Source organism: Amphibalanus amphitrite, unplaced genomic scaffold, assembly GCF_019059575.1.
Source record: "Amphibalanus amphitrite isolate SeventyFive unplaced genomic scaffold, NRLGWU_Aamphi_draft 000513F_arrow, whole genome shotgun sequence".
NCBI lineage: Eukaryota > Metazoa > Arthropoda > Thecostraca > Balanomorpha > Balanidae > Amphibalanus > Amphibalanus amphitrite.
The window spans coordinates 252,327-274,070 of NW_024882007.1; the positions used below are offsets into that span (position 1 = coordinate 252,327).

The 21,744-nt window shown below is 52.7% G+C and overlaps 1 protein-coding gene across 1 annotated transcript in view; it reads left to right on the top strand.

The window, feature by feature from the left end:
- Positions 1–827: 827 nt before the first annotated feature.
- The window catches only part of LOC122393045 (FH1/FH2 domain-containing protein 3-like), a 98,471-nt gene continuing 77,554 nt past the window's right edge, over positions 828–21,744 (top strand). Inside the window, exons 1-7 of the mRNA XM_043388626.1 lie at positions 828–929; positions 5,848–5,931; positions 9,047–9,132; positions 9,712–13,415; positions 14,236–14,352; positions 14,569–14,698; positions 14,946–14,994. Coding sequence (XP_043244561.1) covers positions 906–929; positions 5,848–5,931; positions 9,047–9,132; positions 9,712–13,415; positions 14,236–14,352; positions 14,569–14,698; positions 14,946–14,994 — 4,194 coding nt within the window. The 5' untranslated portion in view covers positions 828–905. The remainder of the gene's footprint in view (positions 930–5,847; positions 5,932–9,046; positions 9,133–9,711; positions 13,416–14,235; positions 14,353–14,568; positions 14,699–14,945; positions 14,995–21,744) is intronic.

The window sequence follows — 21,744 nt, forward strand, 5'->3', positions numbered from 1 at the left end:
AAATAATTATGATTATGCAAGGCTGTAGGCGTAAAACTTATGCAGTTTCTTTCACCAGCCGTGCTATTTGCCAGGCCATGACCTCAGGTCAGGTCAGGTAGTTCAGAGCTTCTTTAACTAACCTCAGGTGTTCCCTATCCAGGTCAATCACCTGGCTTTGACCCCGTTGTTTCAGTAGTGTCCCAAATCAGATCACAACCATAACAAAGTCACCGGGCGGCGCACTGTCATAATAACTGATCCAGCACCAAATGTTATCCCCTGCGTCCGCCGACAAAGCGTCTGTTCCGCTGGGACCCGCGAGCCGAGGGAGTTTGGTCGCTAGGGTGGGAGTTTTCCGCCATACGGAAGTGGAACGCCGCGCTATAGGCGGGTAGACTGGGAGCTGAACAGGGCCCGTCGTCTGCAGCGTCTGTGTGCCCTATTCGTCGGCAAGTGATCCCAGCTGCTAATGCCACTGCCCACTCCTAGACATTAGGTGGAGGTGGTGGGTGCTGGCTTAGTGCTCCTCTAACGGGTGTTATCATTACCTTGGGCCAAGGCTGCCTGCTGCGCGTGTGCCATTACGTCAGGCACCCCTCTAATGCAGACTAGGAGACAGATGAGAAAGTACCCCATGTGTGAGATGCGCCCCACGGCCCGCGCCGTCGCACCCGCTCGCCGATCGCGGACCGATCCCCGTTCGCCGGTTCTGCCATAAGCCGGAATGTCGGTGCCGGTGCCAGCTCGACCCCGACGCTGGGCGCTACTTTTAGCGAGCGGCGGCCCGGCGGCGGCGGCGGCGGCGGCGGCGGTGACAGCGGCCGCCAGTGGCCGTCGCGCCGTGCGCCGCCCGTGCGCCATGTCCGCCGCCGACCAGTGACCGCGCTACTGTCGGCCGACGAGCCGGGTGACCTGCCCGCGGCATGTCTTCGTACAGGAGCCGATACGTGAGTGTTAGACGGGGCTGGCCGTCCCCAAGGGGCCGAGTGAAGTAGGTCGCTGTATGGACGAATTTCTTCCGGTCAGCGTGGTTGTGATGTGTTTTAGATGATAGGTCATGAGCGGTGGGAGTGTCGGTGCCATCTCGTAGAGTTGGGGTCACTTGGGTTACCTTCTCGGATTTCCGATCCAGCCTTTGTCTGCCTGACGTCAATTCTGCGAAAACTGTCGGTTTATTTACCGCGAATCTGGCCCAATCGGAGGCGTATGTTTGCGTAAACGCCAGCCTGAAGTGCACATCAAACTATTGCCCCCACTGCTCGGCTACTATTTCTCAATAATCGGGATATTTTCGTATAGGAGCTGCTTACTTTGGCATGGCTCAATGAAACTACGGTGGTATTGAGCTTCATGTTGGACCATCAATACCTAGTTACCTACCCGGTGTTTTGTACTGAATGGAATAGTTTGGCATGCTGGACCTCTTTGATGAACAGGTGGGACGTTAACAGGCTCAATAGCATCATTGTTTTTTATATTCTTCTGTCTATTTAAAGCTACGAGTATTGTGCTGTTTTCATACGGGCAAAACGGTTTTCCTTCTCATCGCAATTTCAGCTCAATTATTTACACAGCTCGATTTGTTATGACGCTTTCAACGGAGCGACGATGGCCCGGCATTTAGCGAAACATAAACCCAAACCCAAACACACAAACACACCATCAGTCTATCTTCCAAGATTGACCAGTGACCACCCTCCATTATTCGCAACTTATTCCCAATTTTATCGCATTCTTCAATAATCGCTAGCAATTTGGTCGCCTAAGTGAGCTGCCGTAGAAGAACGGACTCGATAAGGGTCCAAAGCAATCATTTCATCAATTATGACAAATTAAAAAAAAAGAGATCCCGCAAGGTAAACTGTCGTTATTTCCCATAGTAGTCGATGAATTTAATCTGCTCTGAGACTCGGTCATACGTGTGTCTGTGACAGCGTATAGCGTGTTGTGACAGCGTCACTCACGGATAAAGACCGGCGTGAAAAGTGTTGTGCGTAGGAGACTAGAGGGTATGGATCCTTGACAGACTTGTAACACATGTGCACTGAAAGGCTTAAAAAGTGTGAGCGCTAGTTTAATGGGCTCCTGCAGGAAGATCAAGGCTTCCGACAAGCCACAAAATGTAGTACAAATTGGCTTTTAATTTATGATTCTGAGAGGTAGTGATATTCGTTCCATCGACAAGGAATGACTGGGTTATTTCACAGTCTTGTCCCTACTTGTTTGCATTTAGGACCGATATTGCCTATGGAACTTAGTCCCAGGCTTGCATTGACTGGATTTTTTTCATCTTCCTGCGCTTAAAATTTGACCGTGTTACAAGTGAGGTTGCCGTCTATTCGTGGTTAAACTTTCATATTCTTTTTGCCAAATTTTTACTCGAAAGACTCGCGATACGTTGATAAACTTTCAGAGCCGACCAAGTCAAGATAAATCGATCTACATCGACTTTGAGTGAGCATTTTCATTATCCATCAGCGTCTTAGCTCGCCCCGGTCGCGGCCGGCGGGCGCGCACACTTTTCACTCGGGGTCTCCCGGCGCCGGCTGAGAGTGGGCCACTGTGTAGGCAGTGACGTGGTGGATGGGCAGGGCGCCAGCGAATACCGGCCCCAGCTCCAACAGTGACGCGCTAGCCACTCCGCTGCCTTCCCAGACTGGACTTCAGCTGATGGATAGGGCTGTCCTTACAACATATGTATGATGTGTTCATTCCCTGTGCATGCTCTGTTATATTATTTGCCTCATGTGCTCATGTGCGTCACAAAAATGAGCTACCGCTTGGTTCGAGGAAGAGTGATTCACTCATTTTATCGAATCGTTATGTCGCTCTTGATTTTGGCATCAGTATTTTATGAATAATGTTATTATCCCCACACCCGGGCTTGCCTGTAGTGCGGTGAATCAATGGTTTTGCTACCAACGTGTCACTAGTGCACTAAATGCTGCCAGCTCCTTTGCTTTTCCACTCACGAAGATTGCTCACAAGGCAAGCTAAAAGCCATACAACTGTGCGCCTCTTCCCGCCGACAATCTTGCCAATAGATGGCAGGAGTAGTCAAGCGCCGGTAGTTATGCTGTACCGCAATGCATTTCTAGTAATGCTCCCTGTACATAGATGGCAGCAGCGGTCGGCGCCTGCAAGTATACTGTGCCGCATAGCTCGCCAATAGAAAAGCTTCGCAGGGATCGGATTCAATGCTGAACGAAGTGAAGAAGCGATGTTTTTTTAACCTGTCCGTTGTTACTAGTTGAATTCACTCCTTCCTACTTAAAACAATTTAATGATAAATCATTCGTACTCATGGTACCTATGTTATCCTTTGTCAATCGTTATATGTATAGGTACCTAAGGTAGGTATACCTAAGTTTCCTTCGCACTCACCCCGGACCGAAGCTCAGCGTCCATTCTTCTCGTGTTCTCGATGACACATCCCGCGTCACCTGATTTTGAGCCTGAGCCTCCATCAGCAGGTAGAGTGATCTGTCGACTTCGACGCGTCACTGACGTCGCTATCGACGAGACCGATGACGCGATCGACAGAAGCGACGCTGAGTTGCCGGCCGGTGGCGCCGGACTGACGTGCAGACAATGTGTGGAATGGGCGGCGGATGGCCGGCCGGCCGGCGCGAGGCGAACGAACTGAACTGAACTGACGGAGGTCGGTGACCTGTGCTCTCGACAGCGGCGACGGTTGAACCTGCGGCTGTGATTAGTATCGGGTTGACTGATTTGATTTTGAATGATTTCTAATGCTTCGCCTCTCGCCATAACTGTTGGGCGACGGAATTGTTTTTTATATAAATTTCGCTCGAATGTTTGAATAGACGGATTGACAGAGCCGGAGCCCACGCTAAGCAGAGCTTGTTGCGTAGACCCCGACCCCTACCGTGCGATCGCGCAATTCCGGGTATCGGGAGAATTTAGATGCCAAAGTTTAACGTGCCCTTCAAAGCCGGACACGGCCTGCCGCACTCAACTGACTTCAACTGGCTGCGGCTGCTCCCACCAACCGCAGACCATCCCTGTCAGGAGTCTCAAATATTGAGCGCCGTTAGCGTCTCGAACCCGGGCTCTCACTACCGGGAGTCCAATGCTCTACCAACTGAGCTACGGGACAGGCCCTTCCCCAGTGCTCCCACTTAGCCTCAGTCACCCACTTACCTCTCTCTCTCTCTCTCTCTCTCTCTCTCTCTCTCTCTCTCTCTCTCTCTCTCTCTCTCTCTCTCTCTCTCTCTCTCTCTCTCTCTCTCTCTCTCTCTCTCTCTCTCTCTCTCTCTCTCTCTCTCTCTCTCTCTCTCTCTCTCTCTCGCGCTCTCTCTCTCTCTCTCTCTCTCTCTCTCTCTCTCTCTCTCTCTCTCTCTCTCTCTCTCTCTCTCTCTCTCTCTCTCTCTCTCTCTCTCTCTCTCTCTCTCTTTTGGCTGTGCCTAAGAGATAAGCCAAGTTATGGTCTGAAGACCTTTGTAATGGAGCAAATTTGATTTCTGAATTGCACAATCCAGGACTTCTAAAAGTTGTATGTATCATGTCCCAGGTGCTTACATAAATAAGGCATGGTATGAGAAAAAAAAATAAAAATGGTCTTTTAGCCCCTGGACTGGTCCGGACGGTCGCTACTCCTGCGGAGCCAGAGCGCGTGATGAACACCCCCATGAACCTCTGTCGGCGCCCACGCGCCTGGTTTGATCCCACGCTGTCAGACGAGGGGGAGGGTTTGTGAAATGACCCCATCATTCCTTGTCGGCGCAGCCAACACAAGCTGCCCCAGTCTCCTAAACAGGTCGACGAGCTATCGGAAATAGCCACGACGTGGTGGCTGTCTGGAGGAAACACGTTTGTGGCGTGTTGTTCGAAATCTTAGCGTTATTGCCGCGTATTCGTGCTGAGATTCGTTGAAAATCCTTGTCATTACCAAGTAGTGATTGTGACACCCCCCCCCCCCCCTATCTTCTCGGGAGCTCTTACCCAACTCAATTGGTCATGGGCCTTCCCTGTGTACATAGTCGGCTGTTTGTGTGTGGTGTAATAATTCATTAACCGTTCTCTCTATTGCCGGTAATAATTACGAAATGGGGCGCTCGGGGTCACGATCGAGTCAATCACGATCAGGGACGTGTCAGGCAGGGTCACTAACTAGTTAGCTAGGTCACGAAAGGGTCACAGACGGCGTGGTCTGTACGTATTGCCTCACGGCGGCTCGACCTGACCCTTGGCGGGCACACCGGCCGTCGGTCTCTACGGTCCCGTCGGCGCGGCAGTGGGCTCAGAACCAGGTCAGCCGGCCCGCGACCCGGCGCCACAGTCCGTGGTCCTCCGGCCGGCCACCGCCGCCGGCGCTGGCGGGTATTTTGGGACAGAAGGGTGACCCGCTCCCGCCCCCGCGTCGCTGACCGGCCAGTGGCGACCCGGATCGCTGACCCATGACGTCATGGGCTACAACCACCTGACCCATGACGTCAAAGGTTCGAATCATGTGAGCCATTACTTACCGTTGACACTAAGACCGAATTAAAATAACTGTATCTCGGTCCAACACGAAGGCAAGTCCGTTCTCAGATACTCTGTTGTGGCTGTTATCGTTGACATCGCCCATTTTGTCTATCAAACACCCTCCACAATGCCTCTGGGTCGAAACGAATCATGTCCGTCCACCCTAACTCATTCTCCGACACCTCTCATACCGTCGCCAGAAGATGAGTCATTGCCAGGCCTCCCACCTGCCCGTCTGTCTCCTCGATTGTCAGTCTGTCAGTCAGTCAGTCAGTCAGTCAGTCAGTCAGTCAGTCAGTCAGTCAGTCCTGAAATGACTGACTGGCTGAATACGCTGCCTGCCAGTGCTGTCTAACAGAATACTTTCGTTTCCAGGCAACGTCTCCCTCGAGTTACAGCAGCTCTTCTAGCAGGAGCTACGGCAGCTCGACGTCTTCTGGGAGGACTCCGCTCTCCTCGGTAAGTGCTGCCGTGACGTCGTGCTTACCGTCGTTCTATCCTATTGCTGTCCCACTGGGCCGCCTTTGAGGCTGGGTACAGCTGATCTGCCGTGCAGGTGAACTAGCTTCACCGGGGCTTCGTGTCCAACGCATATCGCTCATGCAAACACGCCGCCTTTCCTGGCTTTTATATGTTGGGCGCACACGCCCTCATTCTTTTCCGTTTTCCCTCCGTTCCTATTTTTCTATTCAGTGCATTGCGTCTTCGCTTATCACTTGATGGACGTGCCACTCAAATGTCAGACTGCTACCGCAGCTGTGCACGAGCCCCCTCTCCGCCCAGCCGCTCGTTAATTCGTCAAGGAGCCCGGTGACCCAAAGGTGATGATGGATTAACTCCTAATTGGCGCCAGCTGCAGTTAGTCACTCCAACGTGACGCCAGTCCTCGCTGGATGGCTAGCTGGAGTCTCGCGTCATTCTTCATCGAAACTACAATGCAGCTCACTGTGAATCAGCTGGGATATGGCGTAACTGCCCCACATCATACGGCTCTCCTGTGATCCGGCCGCGTGACCCATTGAACGCGCCGCGAGAGGTGGCGCCTGCGCACGGACCGGTGCGCCTACGATCGGCACATCCGCAGCCGTCTGCCAGCGGTGGTTGGCACCGGGCCCGCCCCCCCCCATCGGTAGAGGGGGGACCGGCGTCTGTCAGCCCCGGCACCCACGTGTTAACACCGACCGGCGAGCGGTGGCTTTGCGAAGACTACACCGGCGCAGGTGACGCCGAGTTTGCATTATGGGTCACAGAGAATGTGAACCTTAGTCTTTAGGGGCACTCCACTCTCACGCAACCGTTGCTAAAATCTGGAAATTAATCACTTCAATTCTATTTCTCTCTGTCTCACTCTCACTCACACTCTCTCACTCTCTCATTCTCTCTCTCTCTCTCTCTCTCTCTCTCTCTCTCTCTCTCTCTCTCTCTCTCTCTCTCTCTCTCTCTCTCTCTCTCTCTCTCTCTCTCTTTCTCACTCTCTCTCTTTCTCTCTCTTTCTCTCCTCTCTCTGCCTACCTTTCAGAACAGGCGGCAGAGAGGAGCAGCCGTCTCGGCGGCGCACCTGTGTTTGTACGGCGCCCCACACAGTCACGGTCTGATTGTTTGAGCAGCCGCCCACCGGTGGCAGCAAGTGCTCGCCACTTCCGTTGGCGGCGGGATCCAGCACATTAATAACCGCATATTTTGTCTGGAGAGTGCGGTGCGTTTGAAGTTACATCAACACGTGTGTTTACATTCATTAGAAATAAGTTTATGAGAGTCCTCATGGCGGTTTGATAAGTTTATCATCAGCTGAGAGCTCAAATCATAGCTAGCTGCAAAAATTCCTGACACTGAGCTGTGATACCGTGCACTCCTAGTCCTGCAATAAACATTCCTCTTGGCACCGTGGGCTGCAGTGCCGCCACTAACACATCATGCGTTGCACATTAATTCACGCGATACGGCACACGCCATTTGAGACGACCACGCCGTTTAAAACGAGGACCCAACTCGCGCTTGTCTCGGACGCTTTACCGTCAACGCACTGTGTCGTCGGCGCGCAGGATGTGCGTAATGTATGCTACCTCCCGCGATATACGTGCAGTGAGGACGTACATCTAGGTGCGCCCAGTGCCGTGTCGTCTCGGCAGCCTGAGTGAGCGCCGGCACGGCGGAGAGGCCCGGCCGCCCCGCCGCCGGGAAGCGACCGTCGTGCCAAGTATGCGGCGACGCCGGCGACGGCGGTCCACCGACGACGAGCGACGACTCGGCCGCCGAGGAACGGCGAGCGACGACGACGACGACGACGACGAGCGTCGGCGGCTGCGGAGAGACGGTCGCCGTCCGGCCTACCGGTAGTGGCTCCGAAAATACTCAACTGTGCGGAGCTGGGGCACAGAGGCCGGCGCCGCGGAGTCGGAAACGTGTTGATGTCAGTGTCGACCTCCGTCGGTTGGCGCCGGTGTCGGGTGTCGGGCGCACGTATGACCCCGACACAATGGCGCCAGTGACCTCGGGGGCCCCCGGCGCTGCCTGACCTGCCCTCAGGCTGAGCCGGGCTGGGGGAGGGTAGGTCGGACCTCGGCAGCTCGGTGTGATGGAAAAACGCAGAGCAGCAGGAATAAACAAAATTGAATGGAAAAATAAAGTGAAAAATAAGGCCTGAAATATCCCGAACTATTGGACTCGTTTTATATTTATCTTGATTTTTGCCTATTATGCCTAAAATAAACAATTCACCGAACACATTTCCTTTCCAAGGATGACATAGCTCCTTTCCGAATCGCTTACTTCCCGATGACTAAAGAAAGAGGTAATGCGCTCGCACGATGATAGTTGTTCATAAATGTTCACCCTCCTTAAAGAAGCCTTTCTCCCGATCATAAAACGTTCAATCCGACAGCCTCTGTCGTACCGTCTTGTAAGATCAATTCCTGAAAGTGCGTGGTTGGAAAACTATACCACCAGACTGGGTTTCTGACTCGCGCACAGATCACAGAGGCTCGCACCTGTCCGGGTGTTACCTTGGGAGTGCGTTCACCTCTGGGTCAGCGGTTACAGTTCAGTGCAGGGCACGTGCCTCTGGGGATGGCCCGTCTTTATGGGGTCGAATATCAATGCTATCACATAACTATCGTCACATTTTGATGAACGTGCTTTGGTATTGTATTGAAAGATAAACGTCTGTATGTTAGTAGGTATACCTACTAACATACAGACGTTTATCTTTCAATACAATATGTCGGTTTGTCAGACTGTCTATATGTCTGTCTGTATAGTGTTCATCATGTCTAGCTGTCTCTCCTCCTCCTCTCTGAGCCGATAAAGCACGGTGCTCTCTCTCTCTCTCTCCCTCTCTCTCTCTCTCCCTCTCTCTCTCTCTCTCTCTCTCTCTCTCTCTCTCTCTCTCTCTCGTATCCATTCATCTTTCTCTCCCACCCCCTTCCTTCTCGCATAGCACTCCACACGTATGATAAATTACACCTCTCCGGGCGCGTGTTTGGGGTCCCTCCATGTGCACGAGGCCGAGTTATCTTTGGCTAACGGCCACCGTTTCTCGGGCTACCTAACGGCGAATGTTTTGTTTGTGTTCCAGAACTATGGGGCGTCCAGCTTTCGGTCGCGCTACGAGCCGGCGGTGACGTCATCGACGTCTCGCGCCTCCTCCACTACCAGGGATAGGTGGGTCTGTGGGCGGAAATTTGGGTGAATTTGGCGTAATCATACTAGGAATATACACAGAGGAAGCTTTCCGGTCGGTCAGCATAATAGCGTTGTAGATAGGCATTTCGTATCTGTCAAGAGTTTGTGGGGTAACTATGCTTGATTTCAGGCTTAAGTAGCTTGCAGTTATCGATCCATCTCGAGGAGACCGAGACCGTCTATAAATTTAACGAACAAAAGAAAACTTTTCTTGATAATCCTGTCTCATTTTACCTTAATTTGTGTTCCATCATCCGGTAATTTTCGTGTCATGATAATGTCACCACTCGCGTACCTTGTCATCTATCTGTCACATTGGCCGTGATTGATGGCGGCCATTCTTCTTATAGCACCAATAAAAAGGGGGTGGCTATTCGCTCTTACAAGAACGTTCAGCTGCTACGTGCTATATCCATTCTCGTATTGTACAATGCTCGTAATTATACTATTATATAGCCCTTTTCATTCACCTATCGCTCCAACAGGTCATTAATTGTCCTTGTCATTTAAGCTCGACAGTGACCTGAGTGACCTCTCACTGACCCCTCTCTCCCCCAGGTCACAGTCCCGGGACCGGTATGGCGGCGGTCTCACCTCCGACCGGACTGGTCGAGCCGGCTCCTCCTCTCGTACAGAGTCCGACACACCGTCCTACGCCTCTCGCTACTCCTCGGCGACCTCCCGTGCCGGCGCGGACCGCGACACCGGCTCTGGAACGAGCGGCGCCGCCTCCGGAGGCTACCAGAGCCGCTTCGGGTCGCGACTAGCTGAGCCCAAGGAGGCCAAAGCGAGCTACCTCAGTAGGCGAGCCGGGGAGAGCAGTGGTGACTCCAAAACGGACGGAAAGCAGAGCTACCTGAGAACGACGACGGGTGGCATTGGGAAGGCTGCGGCGGGGAAGGGTGATGATAGTTCCGCGGACGGTGATCGCTGGAATCGGCTGGGGGTGTCGCGGAACGCCCCTCCGGCCTCCTCGGCGAGGATGGCCTACCTGAAGGCGATTGGTAAAGAGCCGGAGAAGGAGCCCTACCAGCGGAAGGCGACGACTAAGACACTGCCGACTGCAGCTGATTTAGACAAAACTCCGGCGTCATCTACTGCTGCTGGGGATGTCCGGCCGGCGCGACCGACGTCTCTGCTGACCCGGCCGACGGCAGCGTCGCAGGCGGGGTCAGTGGGATCACAAACGGGTTCAGCGGCCGCCTCAAAGGCCAAGTCCCCTGTGGCACCTCAGACCAAATCTCCACTCTCGTCCCGGTCGCCAGTGGTGACTGTGAGCAGCCTCCGAGCCGCCAGTGCCGCCCTCTCCCCTCCCACCACTCCACGAACATCCACTGTCACCCCTGCACGGAAACCGTCCTCCTCCTCATCATCAACTTCATCGTCCTCATCGTCTGAGGAGGACTCGTCCTCGGGTTCATCGGAGTCGGAGGACGAGAAGCCTTCAACGAGCACCGCCACCGGTACCACAACTACAACGACAACTTCTGCGGCGACGACGCAGTCGAAAGCTGTGACAGCGTCTACGTCATCTCCATCAACAGTGACGTCTACATCATCGTCAGCATCAGCCAAAACGTCATCAACACCATCAGGAGCCCAGCCAGAGCAGCGACCCTTGCGGTTTCTCTCCAGCGGCTACTCTCCCGGCTATGCCAAGGTCGCGGCCAAGACCAACGCCGCCATTCCCCAGCCGTCAGATTTTGATTTTGAGTCGCACAAGAAATATCTGGTGCGAGAGAAGCCATCGAATACATACGCCATGTCGGCGGAGACGGCGGCTGATCTGGAGCGGGACCGGGCGAGACGCGAGGCGGAGCAGACGGCGGTGGGGACGAGCAGGACGGCTGCCCCGACCAAACAGAGTGTAGTGACCTCACCAGCAGGCGATGCGCACGGCAGTAAAGGAGCCAAATCACCTCTGGAGAGCATGGATCATCTGCTGGTGACGGCTCCGAAGCCATATCAGCCACCGGGGAGTGCCAGGACGACGACAAGTCCTACCACTCCAGCTACCTCTACAGCTCCCGCTACCTCTGCTGCCTCGACTGCTTCTTCATCGGTAGTACCACCGCGCTCTCCCACGCAAACAACTCCCTCGCCTCACCGCTCGCCACTGCCGCCACGACCCAACAAGGACTTCAGGAAGTCGACAGTGAACATGGCGGACGGTGATGCGGTGACGGTGCGGGACCGCGGAGCGCGGAGAGTAGGTCGTACTCTGAGTAGGAGCTCGTCCGGTGCTGGTCGGCGCAGCAGTGAGACCAGTGACGGAGAAGGAGCCACCGGTCGTGGAAAGGGTGCGGTAAAAACACCCACCAGGGGACCAAGTCATGGACAGTTGTCACGAGATTCGAGTGTTGGTAATCTTTCCCGTGAGTCGAGTCGTGGGAGGCTGAGTCGGGGTCCGAGTGGGTCGAATCTCCCCCGCGCCGACCCCGCGCGGCCGCCGTCCAGGAGCTCCGCTCGTGGCGCGGCGGTGGCGAGAGGCGGCGCGGCGGCCGGCCGGCGGGACACCAGCAGCAGTGCGCGCACCACCAGTGCCACCAGCAGTAGCAGTGCCGACGAGAGACGCGTGCTGCCCAAGACACATTCCAGGACGACCTCAGGCAGCAGTGACAGCGGATCGTCGAGCCGTCCAGCGGTGCGCCACGCCGCCTCAGGGAGCTCCGTCTCGGCCCGACGCGCGGACCGGACTGGCTCACTACTGTCGGTCCGAAGCAGCGGCTCGCGGAGAGCTATCTCCCGGGAGGCCTCCCGTCGCAGTGTAACCGCTGCCGCTGCCGCTGCGTCGAGTTCCTCAGATTCAGAGGACGAGACGAGCTCAGCGGCGTCAGTGGAGCGTCGACTGAGGAGAAAACGGTCCGCTAATGACGTGCGCCGCTCGAACGGAGACATCGGCAAACCACCGCGGGGAGCTGGCGGCACCGACCGCTCCCGGCCCGGGTCGGCCGAGCTGCTGGACAAGCGGCGCTCTCGACACAGCTCCAGGGACGGTCTGAGCTCGGGGCGGTCCTCACAGGCCGAGGAGGGATCGTTCTGGACGTTTGACCGAGGGAACACAACTGCCGCCGACCCGAGGACAGCCTACTACCCAGTACGCCGGTTTGATTCGGAGACTAAGCCATGGTGGGCACAGGATGACAACTCATCCACACAGGACGTGAACTCTGGTACTGCTGCGGCAGATACGGCGGGGGCCGAAGCAGACCCTCTTCGGTTAGACTCAGCGCTACCCGGAAACCAGGACACCAACAGAAGGGACTCCCTAGACCTCTCGACGGGCGGCACAGTGCAGGACAACCCCGCGTACGTCCCACGGCCTGTCGACTCCAGCGCCGCTGTCTGGTGGGATCTCAGCGAGAATAAATTCAACGAAGATGCTCCGGCTCACAAGGAGCTCACGCCGGACGCGGAACCGGAGGTGGATCCACGCTTCCAGGCGTTTCCCGTACGGAGAAACCTGTCCGAGCCTCGCGCCTGGTGGGAGGATGATACTGGGGAGGAGGCTGAGCCCCCACTCCGCCAGCCGCCGGCCTCTCTATCGCCGGCACCAGTTCGATTCCGAACCGCCAACGAAATGCTCGGCATCTATGACGACGATGAGGACGAATCGAGCAGCGAGTCGCGACCGAGTGCGGCTGACGTCGACGCGCGACTTTCCAAGCCGGTGCCGTCGGCCCTGTCCGGTCCTCAGGAGTCTGTGAGCTCTTCCACAGAGACGGAGAGCTCGAGCTCCGACTCTGGCTCGTCTGTCTACCAGGACGTCGGCACTGAGGAGAGTAGTGCTGACGAGGAGCAGGGTGCCGCGCGTTCCGACGCCGACCTGCGCTTCTCACTGTCCATGGTACCGGCGGCGGGCAGTGACGACGACACGGGCTCCTCGGCGACTCAGTCCGGGTCCTCGGCGGCCGTCGCTGCCTCGGCGCTGGCCGCCGCCGCTGCCGCTGCCGACGTGGTGCTAGCGTCTGACTTTGTGTTCCAGCCGTGCCAGAGAGACTCGGGGTACGGCACCGCCGACCGCGGCTCCACGGAGGCACTCAGTTTCATCGGCGCCTGCCAGGACATTGACGCGCTGCTGCCGGTGGACGGGCCGCCGCCCGAGTCGTTCGAGGAGTTCGAGCGCGCTGTGGCCAGTGAGGAGGTACCGACCAGCGCGACGGCCGAGCCGGAAGGACAGGAGTGTGCCGACCCGTGTGCCGCCCTCAGCCCCAGCGAGGAGGAGCGACGCGCCGCCAAACGCAACCTCTCCCTGTTCATAAGTGAGTTGGAAAACACGGGGATTGGGGGGGGGGGGGGTGTTCGTATTTTTAGGTTCTGATGCAGACCTATTTTAAAAGTGGACTTCTTCATTATGAACCGGCTATTAGAAAAATGAAACCAATGAAACGAATTTGATTTCTTTTTATTTCTCAATTTTTATTATGCGTCGCTCATCACCCATTTGCTGTTAGTACTTCATAGACGGCTGCGGCAATAAATTGAAATGAAGCAATGTTGTCATTCATTGTTAATGCGACATGCATGCGAATGCATCGTATGCTTGCCTTTTCTACTCCTGTGCGGGTGTAATTTCTGTCTGACGGCGGACCTAAATAGCCAGTCAGCCACCAGGCCTCACCCTTTTTGTCCTCTGTGGTAAGTGAAAAGCGCCCGGTGCGTTTCACCGTCTATGTTTACTGTCTGTCCTGCGGTTCCATTACGCAACTGCGGTGGCCGACGGTTCTGTTTTTATACGATGCCTTCCCCGTGTTAGGTGACCGGGGCGGGGTGATCATATTACTCGTGGTTTCGCGGTGGCTGTGTGCCGAACATGACACCGTCGTATCCACTGCGGGTGTTCGACGTCCCTCATAGCCCATCGGACCACGCGACACCGCGATACATGTGACCTTTGACGATTAGCTGCAGCTTAGGCTGTTCTTAATAAAGCTTTATTAGTAGCTGTTTTGATGTCTTTTTTTCTCAATTTTAAATCATTGGTCAGCGTCCATCGCCGTTCTCTCGTTATGCCATTGACTGCCAATAAAATGTTGTTCTCTCGCCATCTCGATGACCTTTGCTAACCTCGGCTGCCCTCAGGTCAGATGACCAATATTGACGAGGTGCTCGGTGTGACCTCTCCCGAGGCGGCGGCTCACGAGCGGTCCGTCGCAGAGGCAGCAGCCGCAGCAGCAGCCGAGAAGTCGAAGCATTCAGGTATGTTATGCCAGGGATCAAGAGCTGCTGGTCTCTCATACTATGAGTGATGACCCCAGACTGCTCGCACTCCGTTTATTAGTTTGATATCTTCTGTTGAACTTGTGATACTGCTCTTTTGCTGTTAAGTCTTTTAAAGTGAATACGAAACTGGAGCGGAATATGTGTCATCACTTCTCGCAGCGATTTTATGCGTGATTATTGGTCGTTTCGCAGACGAGTCATCATCGAGCGGCTCTGGTTCGTCCGACTCGTCAGAAGATGGCAGCACTGCAGGCGACGCGCCTCGGCTAGATGCCGCGGTGGTCGATCCTTCCGACGTTGCCATTCACGAACCGAACGCAAGGTTAGCTGTGTTTCTTTCTGATCAATCATTTTGTTCTGCTACTACTTATGTATGTTGCTAGCAACAAACGTCCTACCTAGGAGGGAGTTTACAGATAAACGTTACACTGAGCGTGCCAGTTCCTAATGTCGCCAAAAGGACGCCGTTCACTATATGCTCCAGTACGGCAGTTAGTCACAACCGGCATGCCTGATCATCTGTCAAGTGACACTCCTCACCATCACAAAATGCCTCGTTTTCTTTTCAGAGAGGAGGCCGGCTCAGAGGAACAACAGGGAGGTGCAGGCACCGGAAAGGTAAGTCACCGAAATGCGTAGTTTGTCCGATGTGTGGGACGGACGAGGACGTAGATAATTTGTGGCTAGTTATCGGTGAAAACCGAACAATTGTAGTTGCTGACACATTTACAGGCTCTTCCCCAATTAATGTCTCCAGCTAGTTCCATGGGAGTAGACTACAGACATTCCTACGGAACAATGAACGACGATGGTCGTAAAAATTGCCGCATGACATTTATGATGGTTGTGACCCTAGTCCACGGAGTCGGACACGAACCTCCGCTATAAAATCATAGTGAAGCATTTATTCGGGGAATGAACAGAGAAGAGCACGTGCTTTTTGACCCGCTGGTCACCAGGTCGATCTTTCACTGTGCTTGCGTAGTCGGTATAACTAGGACTAGGTCGTTGTAAAGTAGAGGTGGCAAAAGATGAAAATTTTGGGAACCAGACTCGAACCAGACCCGGCTGGATATTTCTGGAACCAGTCAGACCCGGTCTTAGTTGGAATCGGAACCAGTTGGACCCGTTCCCCAAAAGTCAATTAATACAAACTACTTGTAGGTATCGTTAGTTGCATCAAGTAAAACAGCCTATTTCCCACTGGGAATACTCACGAGCTATTGTGTGCAAAGAAACATTCACTTCTTTCACTTCATATTTTGCAATAATGTGTAGTGTGCAATATGTATAGTTTATGGAAGGACCCGGTTGGACCCGACAGAAAATTTCCTGGAACCGGTCTGGACCCATATGGGTCCAGACTGGTTCTTTGGACCGGGTCCTCGGGTCCACATTTTGCCACCTCTATTGTAAAGGGAAAGCGAAGCGTTGTAAAGCGAAAAATATTTAGTTGTATCTTTCCGGTGTTTCGGTGCACAGGTAATACGAAATAATGTTTTTTTTTGCAAAACTTTTTTCAGTGATCCATATGCGTAAGTAATCCTTAATTAATGTTATTGTAAGCCCGAACCTATTTTATGTCCGTATGGTGTTTTTCATTTCTATATACAGCTGTTTGGGGGCTTTGAGGGCTGAGGCCGACAAACATGATTGCTGGCCTAGTATCGTCCGTGTGTTTTGGGACCACTCTATTCTCGAGTCTTTTGTTATGTCTGGCGCTGCTCCCGCTTTTATACGGCGGCTAAATTTCACCATCCATCTGACTCATGAGCCTCAGGGTGTTCTCAACTCTGGACAGGTGCGGGGGCGGGACGGTCTGTTTTGGCCGATAACTGGGCCAGAATGTTGGCCTTTGGCGGGGCTCTCAATTAGTGTGTTGTGGAAAGCCTGGTCTTTGGAGGTCACTGGGCATGAGTGCTGTTACTTTAAGTAGAACGTGATGGATCGGCAAAACGTTATCGACCAGCCCTCTTCATTTTCTGTATCATAAAAATAGTACTTCTTAGTTCGAGCATGTTTTCTTCGAACGAACAGATTCGTTCCATGGTTTTATTTATGCGCCATCAATGTTGGAATTAACCGTAACTCACAGACTACATAGGACTCAGCGCTCCCGGCCGACGACTGCCGTCTGTGGCGCTAAGGGTGGCCTGTTTTGATTGGTCGGTTTGTTTTGATCTGACACTGTGCAGACACAACTCCACTCGGATGTTCGGAGCGTGATTCATATCGTCCTCTGTCCACTGATACGAGTGTAGACTCTCTTTTGGACCCTGCACTTCGGTTCCGATGGTTAAAGCTACTCTTAAGTTGCAAGTGCGTAAAAAATCGACAAAGAATCACACCTCTGATTGATATACCCTAAAACGTACGCGCTTCAGGTGCAGAGTAATATCACGATGGCCTTAATTTCGATCCTTTTCCACTTTGCTTCCACTCCTCCGTAACGTTGACAGCTATATGCATTTTCTCGGTTTCGCAAAGCCATGAAATGTAGCCGATTATAAAATGAATGTCTGCTAGCAAATCCGTCATGGATATTGGCTCAGAATCACCATTTCGTAACGTTTATGCGAAGGTGCCAATATCTCGTAACGGCCTTGCCATGGTATTGAAGACAAGGGCAAACAGCTGCCGTTGCACGTTCAACAAGTCTGCAACATCAGAGGAGCCGACTGGTTCCGCTCAAGCAACGCCATGTTCAGCCTTGTTTGAAGTGTCCGAGAATCATCGTGCCAAACAAGAGAGCAAACAGCGACGTAGAAGGCCGTATAGCTCGTCACCTGTCTCCTTGAGCTGGGTCACTTCGTATTGGTCTCGGACGGAAGCTGGTGGACTTCCACCCCCGTTATTATCGTGTCCAGAAATTAGAGGTGCGCTTGTGTTCGCGAGTCGTGCGCTCCCCGCTGACCTCTGAAGACATGACGTGACCTCGCTCGGCCGGCTCCATCCGCTGTCTGTCCATCATGCTCAGAGAACGGTCCCAGCTCATCGCTGTGCAGTTGGCACTCTGTCGCCCCTCTGATCTGCATTTTAGCGGCCCTCTCTTCAACCAAGACCGGTTTGGTCGGCGGCAATGCGGGTCCCGCCAGCCGATATCGCTCCGTTGGCACCCGCCAATCTTTTTGTCCCCCTGAAGACAACGGCTCTGCCGAGCTGCCAAGGTTTAGGCGGTAAAAAATGTTTTCACGACGGGTTAAATTTTTATCTCGGGGAAGTATAATTTGTCTGTGCGCTGACCTACTAACCCAGCGGCAGCGGAAGTTTGAGCTGAATTCAAACCAGTCTTTTTGTTCGCAGATGATTGGTCCAATTAGGCCAAGATACGAGTACACTTCTCCCAGTGGGTTTAACGGGTGTAGATGTGTTTGTTTGATCGCAACTGATCAGTAGCCTGTCGGACCAGTTCCTGATGCAGCCCTCTGATTCGCGGTAGCCTCGCCGGATATCCGTTTCGCCACCCCGTACCCTTCCATTCAACGCTCCCAATCGTCCCACCTTCCGCTGCACCGCCACTCAGACCGCGGCTGGAGCGTTGACGGCTGAACGGTGAGCTTCCGGGCGCCGCCCTCGCCCCTGTCGGTTCCTCGAGCAGTTGGTTACATCAGTGTCTCCATGCCCCGCTCAGTGAGTAGCATGGACAACAACTGCACGCCATTCTGGCGCCTATGCCGCCGGCACTCGCCTTCATGAATGACCTCAAAGATTAATGGCGAGGGGAAGAAAGATAGGCGGTTGCTTCTCCTGAGATTCAACAGGGGATAAGGGAATAAGAAACGTTTGAGAGCTGGTTCAATTGATGCCTGATGGTGAGAATATTGTTCAATACGACCACTTCAGTGTTTTTGAGGGATTGTTGCCTACCGACTAGGCAGTAGGCATCACAGTAGCATGCGCCTGGTGCTTTATCCTTCACTAGCAAACTGCTCAAGCATGATTAATGCGTGGTCCTGTATCGCTGATTTTAAAAGTCAAGTATAGTGGCACAAAACGAGGCGTTTTCTGAACAGTTGATGTCATGTGATTAGTGTGATGTAACACAGCTACACATTCCTGATTGCAGTATTCCGCGGCACCGTACAGCGTCCATTTACCGAAAAACTTAGTGTTTTTTCGATGCCACTAAAAACTTAGTGGCACCGAAAAACTTAGTGAAGCACTTGTCCCGTAGTGTGTCGGCTCTTTTGAAGTAGCGATTGGTATCCGACCGTCGGGCACGCGACAACACGACGAAGCCAACTGCGCCATGTGGGCATATATGCCCACACGGCCTATAGGCTTAACGCTTCGAAGCCTAAAATCTGTTCGTGTTCGTCGTATTTTAGTGTTCTGAGAAGAGCATTCTTTCCCAAGGTGCTCATATATTACAACATATTTCATTCATATTTCCGAGGATGTCTGGTTTTATGAGGGGGTCATCTTTCTCTTACGCGTCTTTTTATCTCTTTCTTTTTTATTCCTTCAGTCGCTACGTCTTATTCTGAACCGCTCCATTTCAATTAATCGACCGATACCTACTCCGCGCGCCTGCTGAATATCAATAACTCGCATCGATCGCCCTAAACACACCGTGTATGTCATTTGATCGCAGTATCGCTCGCCTCGGTGGTACTCGTATATCACTAGCCACAGGCTGCGTGGTCGGTAACATGACACACCTCGGTCCTGTGTCAGGTCAGGACGGGAGCTGGTGGTGTGAGCCGGCAGGTGCTCTTTGTTGTGGGACCGAAATTATTTACGTATCTGGGCCATGTTGTGGAACTAAAGCCACATTGCGGTAGCGAGCATGATTGAAAACATTATTGTTTGCTTTGCACTACAATACACGAAGAAATGAAATACGAGATAACTTTGACTCTTACGAGATAACTCGTAAGAGATAACTTTTTTGAAGATATGCCCCGCAGCGTCGATGGTCGCCTTTCTGGATCCGCCCATGTTCCCCTTTATCTTTTCTTCATTTTACACATGGAATGGGACGAATTTTGCTCTCTATGAATGTCAAGGAACTTGTAATCAACCTTTGAACATTTTCGCTGACGGTAAGCGGATCTGCACATAGCTGGTGGTTACTTTTCATTATCGCTGTGAACAAAGACAACAATGGTGGCGTTCGATTCATGGTTAGTGTTCGATTGCGGATGGGGTGGTTACGTCATTTCCCGTGATTTCGATGGCACCAAATGTCAAGCCGGAATACAATGCATCATGATGTGCATACAATGCTCCTACTCACTTACCATTTGTCTTTGTTGTAACTGACGTCCCAGCCCAGCGATCATAAAGTCGGACTGAATCCATGTAAAACGGCCAACATTTTTAATCCCGCCACGGAACGATTTTGTTGACTGTGATTAAAAACGACAAAATTAAGGAAATGGTCACCGATATAAGCGCCTTTATATTATGAGTGTCTCGGCTATCTGCTAAGGAAATTCAAATTCAACAATTTTTGGGGGTGACAAGAACAATTTCCTACGTCTGTTATGTAACTTAGGCAATAGGCATCCAGCTGTTGAACCGCGGTGATCCTGATCTTTACCCAGAGCGGCCTGTGATTGAAGTCGCGTTATTATGACAGCTCTGTCACACTCTGGCCGTTGACGAAGGAAAATAAGCGATTGAACCCCAAATTCGGCGATATTTCGCAATCGTTGTATACTGAATTCGTGATAGCGTTATTATACAACAGGCATATTAGGCTTTTCATATGTACTAGCACACACATTTTTGCTTGAAGCATTTATGTGCCGACTACTTGTGACGGAAATCGCCTTCCAGAGTCCAACTCCACAGTCCAGTTATCAAGATGCTGGCGCTAAGATGTTGTTCAGGGTTTGTCTTCCAGCCGGTCGTCGGATTATTTATAGAACTGCATGGCCATCCAGTGATTCTCGCTGTCATTCGACTGCAGTCCGCCCGATCTTTCGTCTACAGGGTGCGTCATAAGTTCTGGTACACTTTTTCTTTTAGTAATAAAAAGAGTTACAACAGGTTTACAGAGTTGAGTATTTCAGTAGAGGATCTTTATGAAGTTAAGTCAAAGCACGTGTGATATCATGAAAAAATATTAACTAGATGAGCCTTAATTAAACAAATGGTAACTGACCGCCCGACAGCTAAGTGCACACCATGCCGCCTTTCTCCCTAACAAAGAAAGTTCGCGGGGCCATCGTCTGCATGAAGATGGCGGATATCTCGGTAGCAAAGATATGTCGCACGCTTCGCTGCACGCGGAATCGTGTGTATCGGATGTGGACCCGGTACCAGGAGACCCAGAGTACCGGAGACCGATTCCGTTCCGGCTGCCCCCGGTCCGCCCACACGCCTCAGCTGAAAGCCGCGGTTCGCAGCCGGATTGTCCGCAACCCCGAGTGTCCCATGCGCCAAATGGCCCGGGACCTTAATGTGTCCGAGCGTTCCATGCGCAGACTCATTTCTAAGGATATCCGCGTGAAAAGCCTCCGCAAGAAGCACGTTCACTCCCTCAACGCTGCACAGCGCCACATACGGAAGGAAAGCGCTCTCAAGCTCCTCCGGACCGGGGGCGGCCGGAACGGAATCGGTCTCCGGTACTCTGGGTCTCCTGGTACCGGGTCCACGTCCGATATACAAGATTCCGCGTGCAGCGAAGCGCGCGACATATCTTTGCTACCGAGATATCCGCCATCTTTATGCAGACGATGGCCCCGCGAACTTCCTTTGTTGGGGAGAAAGGCGCCATGGTGTGCACTTAGCTGTCGGCCGGTCAGTTACCATTTGTTTCATTAAGGCTCAGCTAGTAAATATTTTTTTCATGATATTACACGTGTTTTGACTTAACTTCATAGAGATCCTCTACTGAAATACTCAACTCTGTAAACCTGTTGTAACTCTTTTTATTAATAAAAGAAAAAGTGTACCAGAACTTATGACGCACCCTGTAACTACTCGGTCACAGGATCTCGATGATCGGGAGTCCTGATTTACAGGTCACAGTTGCACTCATTCTATCATTCGGCCATATCGGTCTATCGGTCCATAGTTTATCTTCGCTCTCAGTTCTATTGTCACGGGTCACCCAGGTGATCCTCAGCTCGGTCACCCGTTCAGCTTCGATCACTGTGCCAGGATGCCGGTGAGTCACCTCTCAAACAACCCAGACAGACAGAGGATTACTGCTGCAATCAGCTGCCGCGCAATCATCCGACAGACATCCCGGGCTGATAGACTGGCGTTGAATAACCGATACACCCACCTGTAGCCTTTCTCATAAAGCTTTGTCTAGTAAAAAGTAATAGTAAAAAGCACGATTTTACTGTTAACCAGTAAAATTATGTTTCATAAAGCAAAAATTACTTTTACCTAGAGTTGCAAATTTACTAG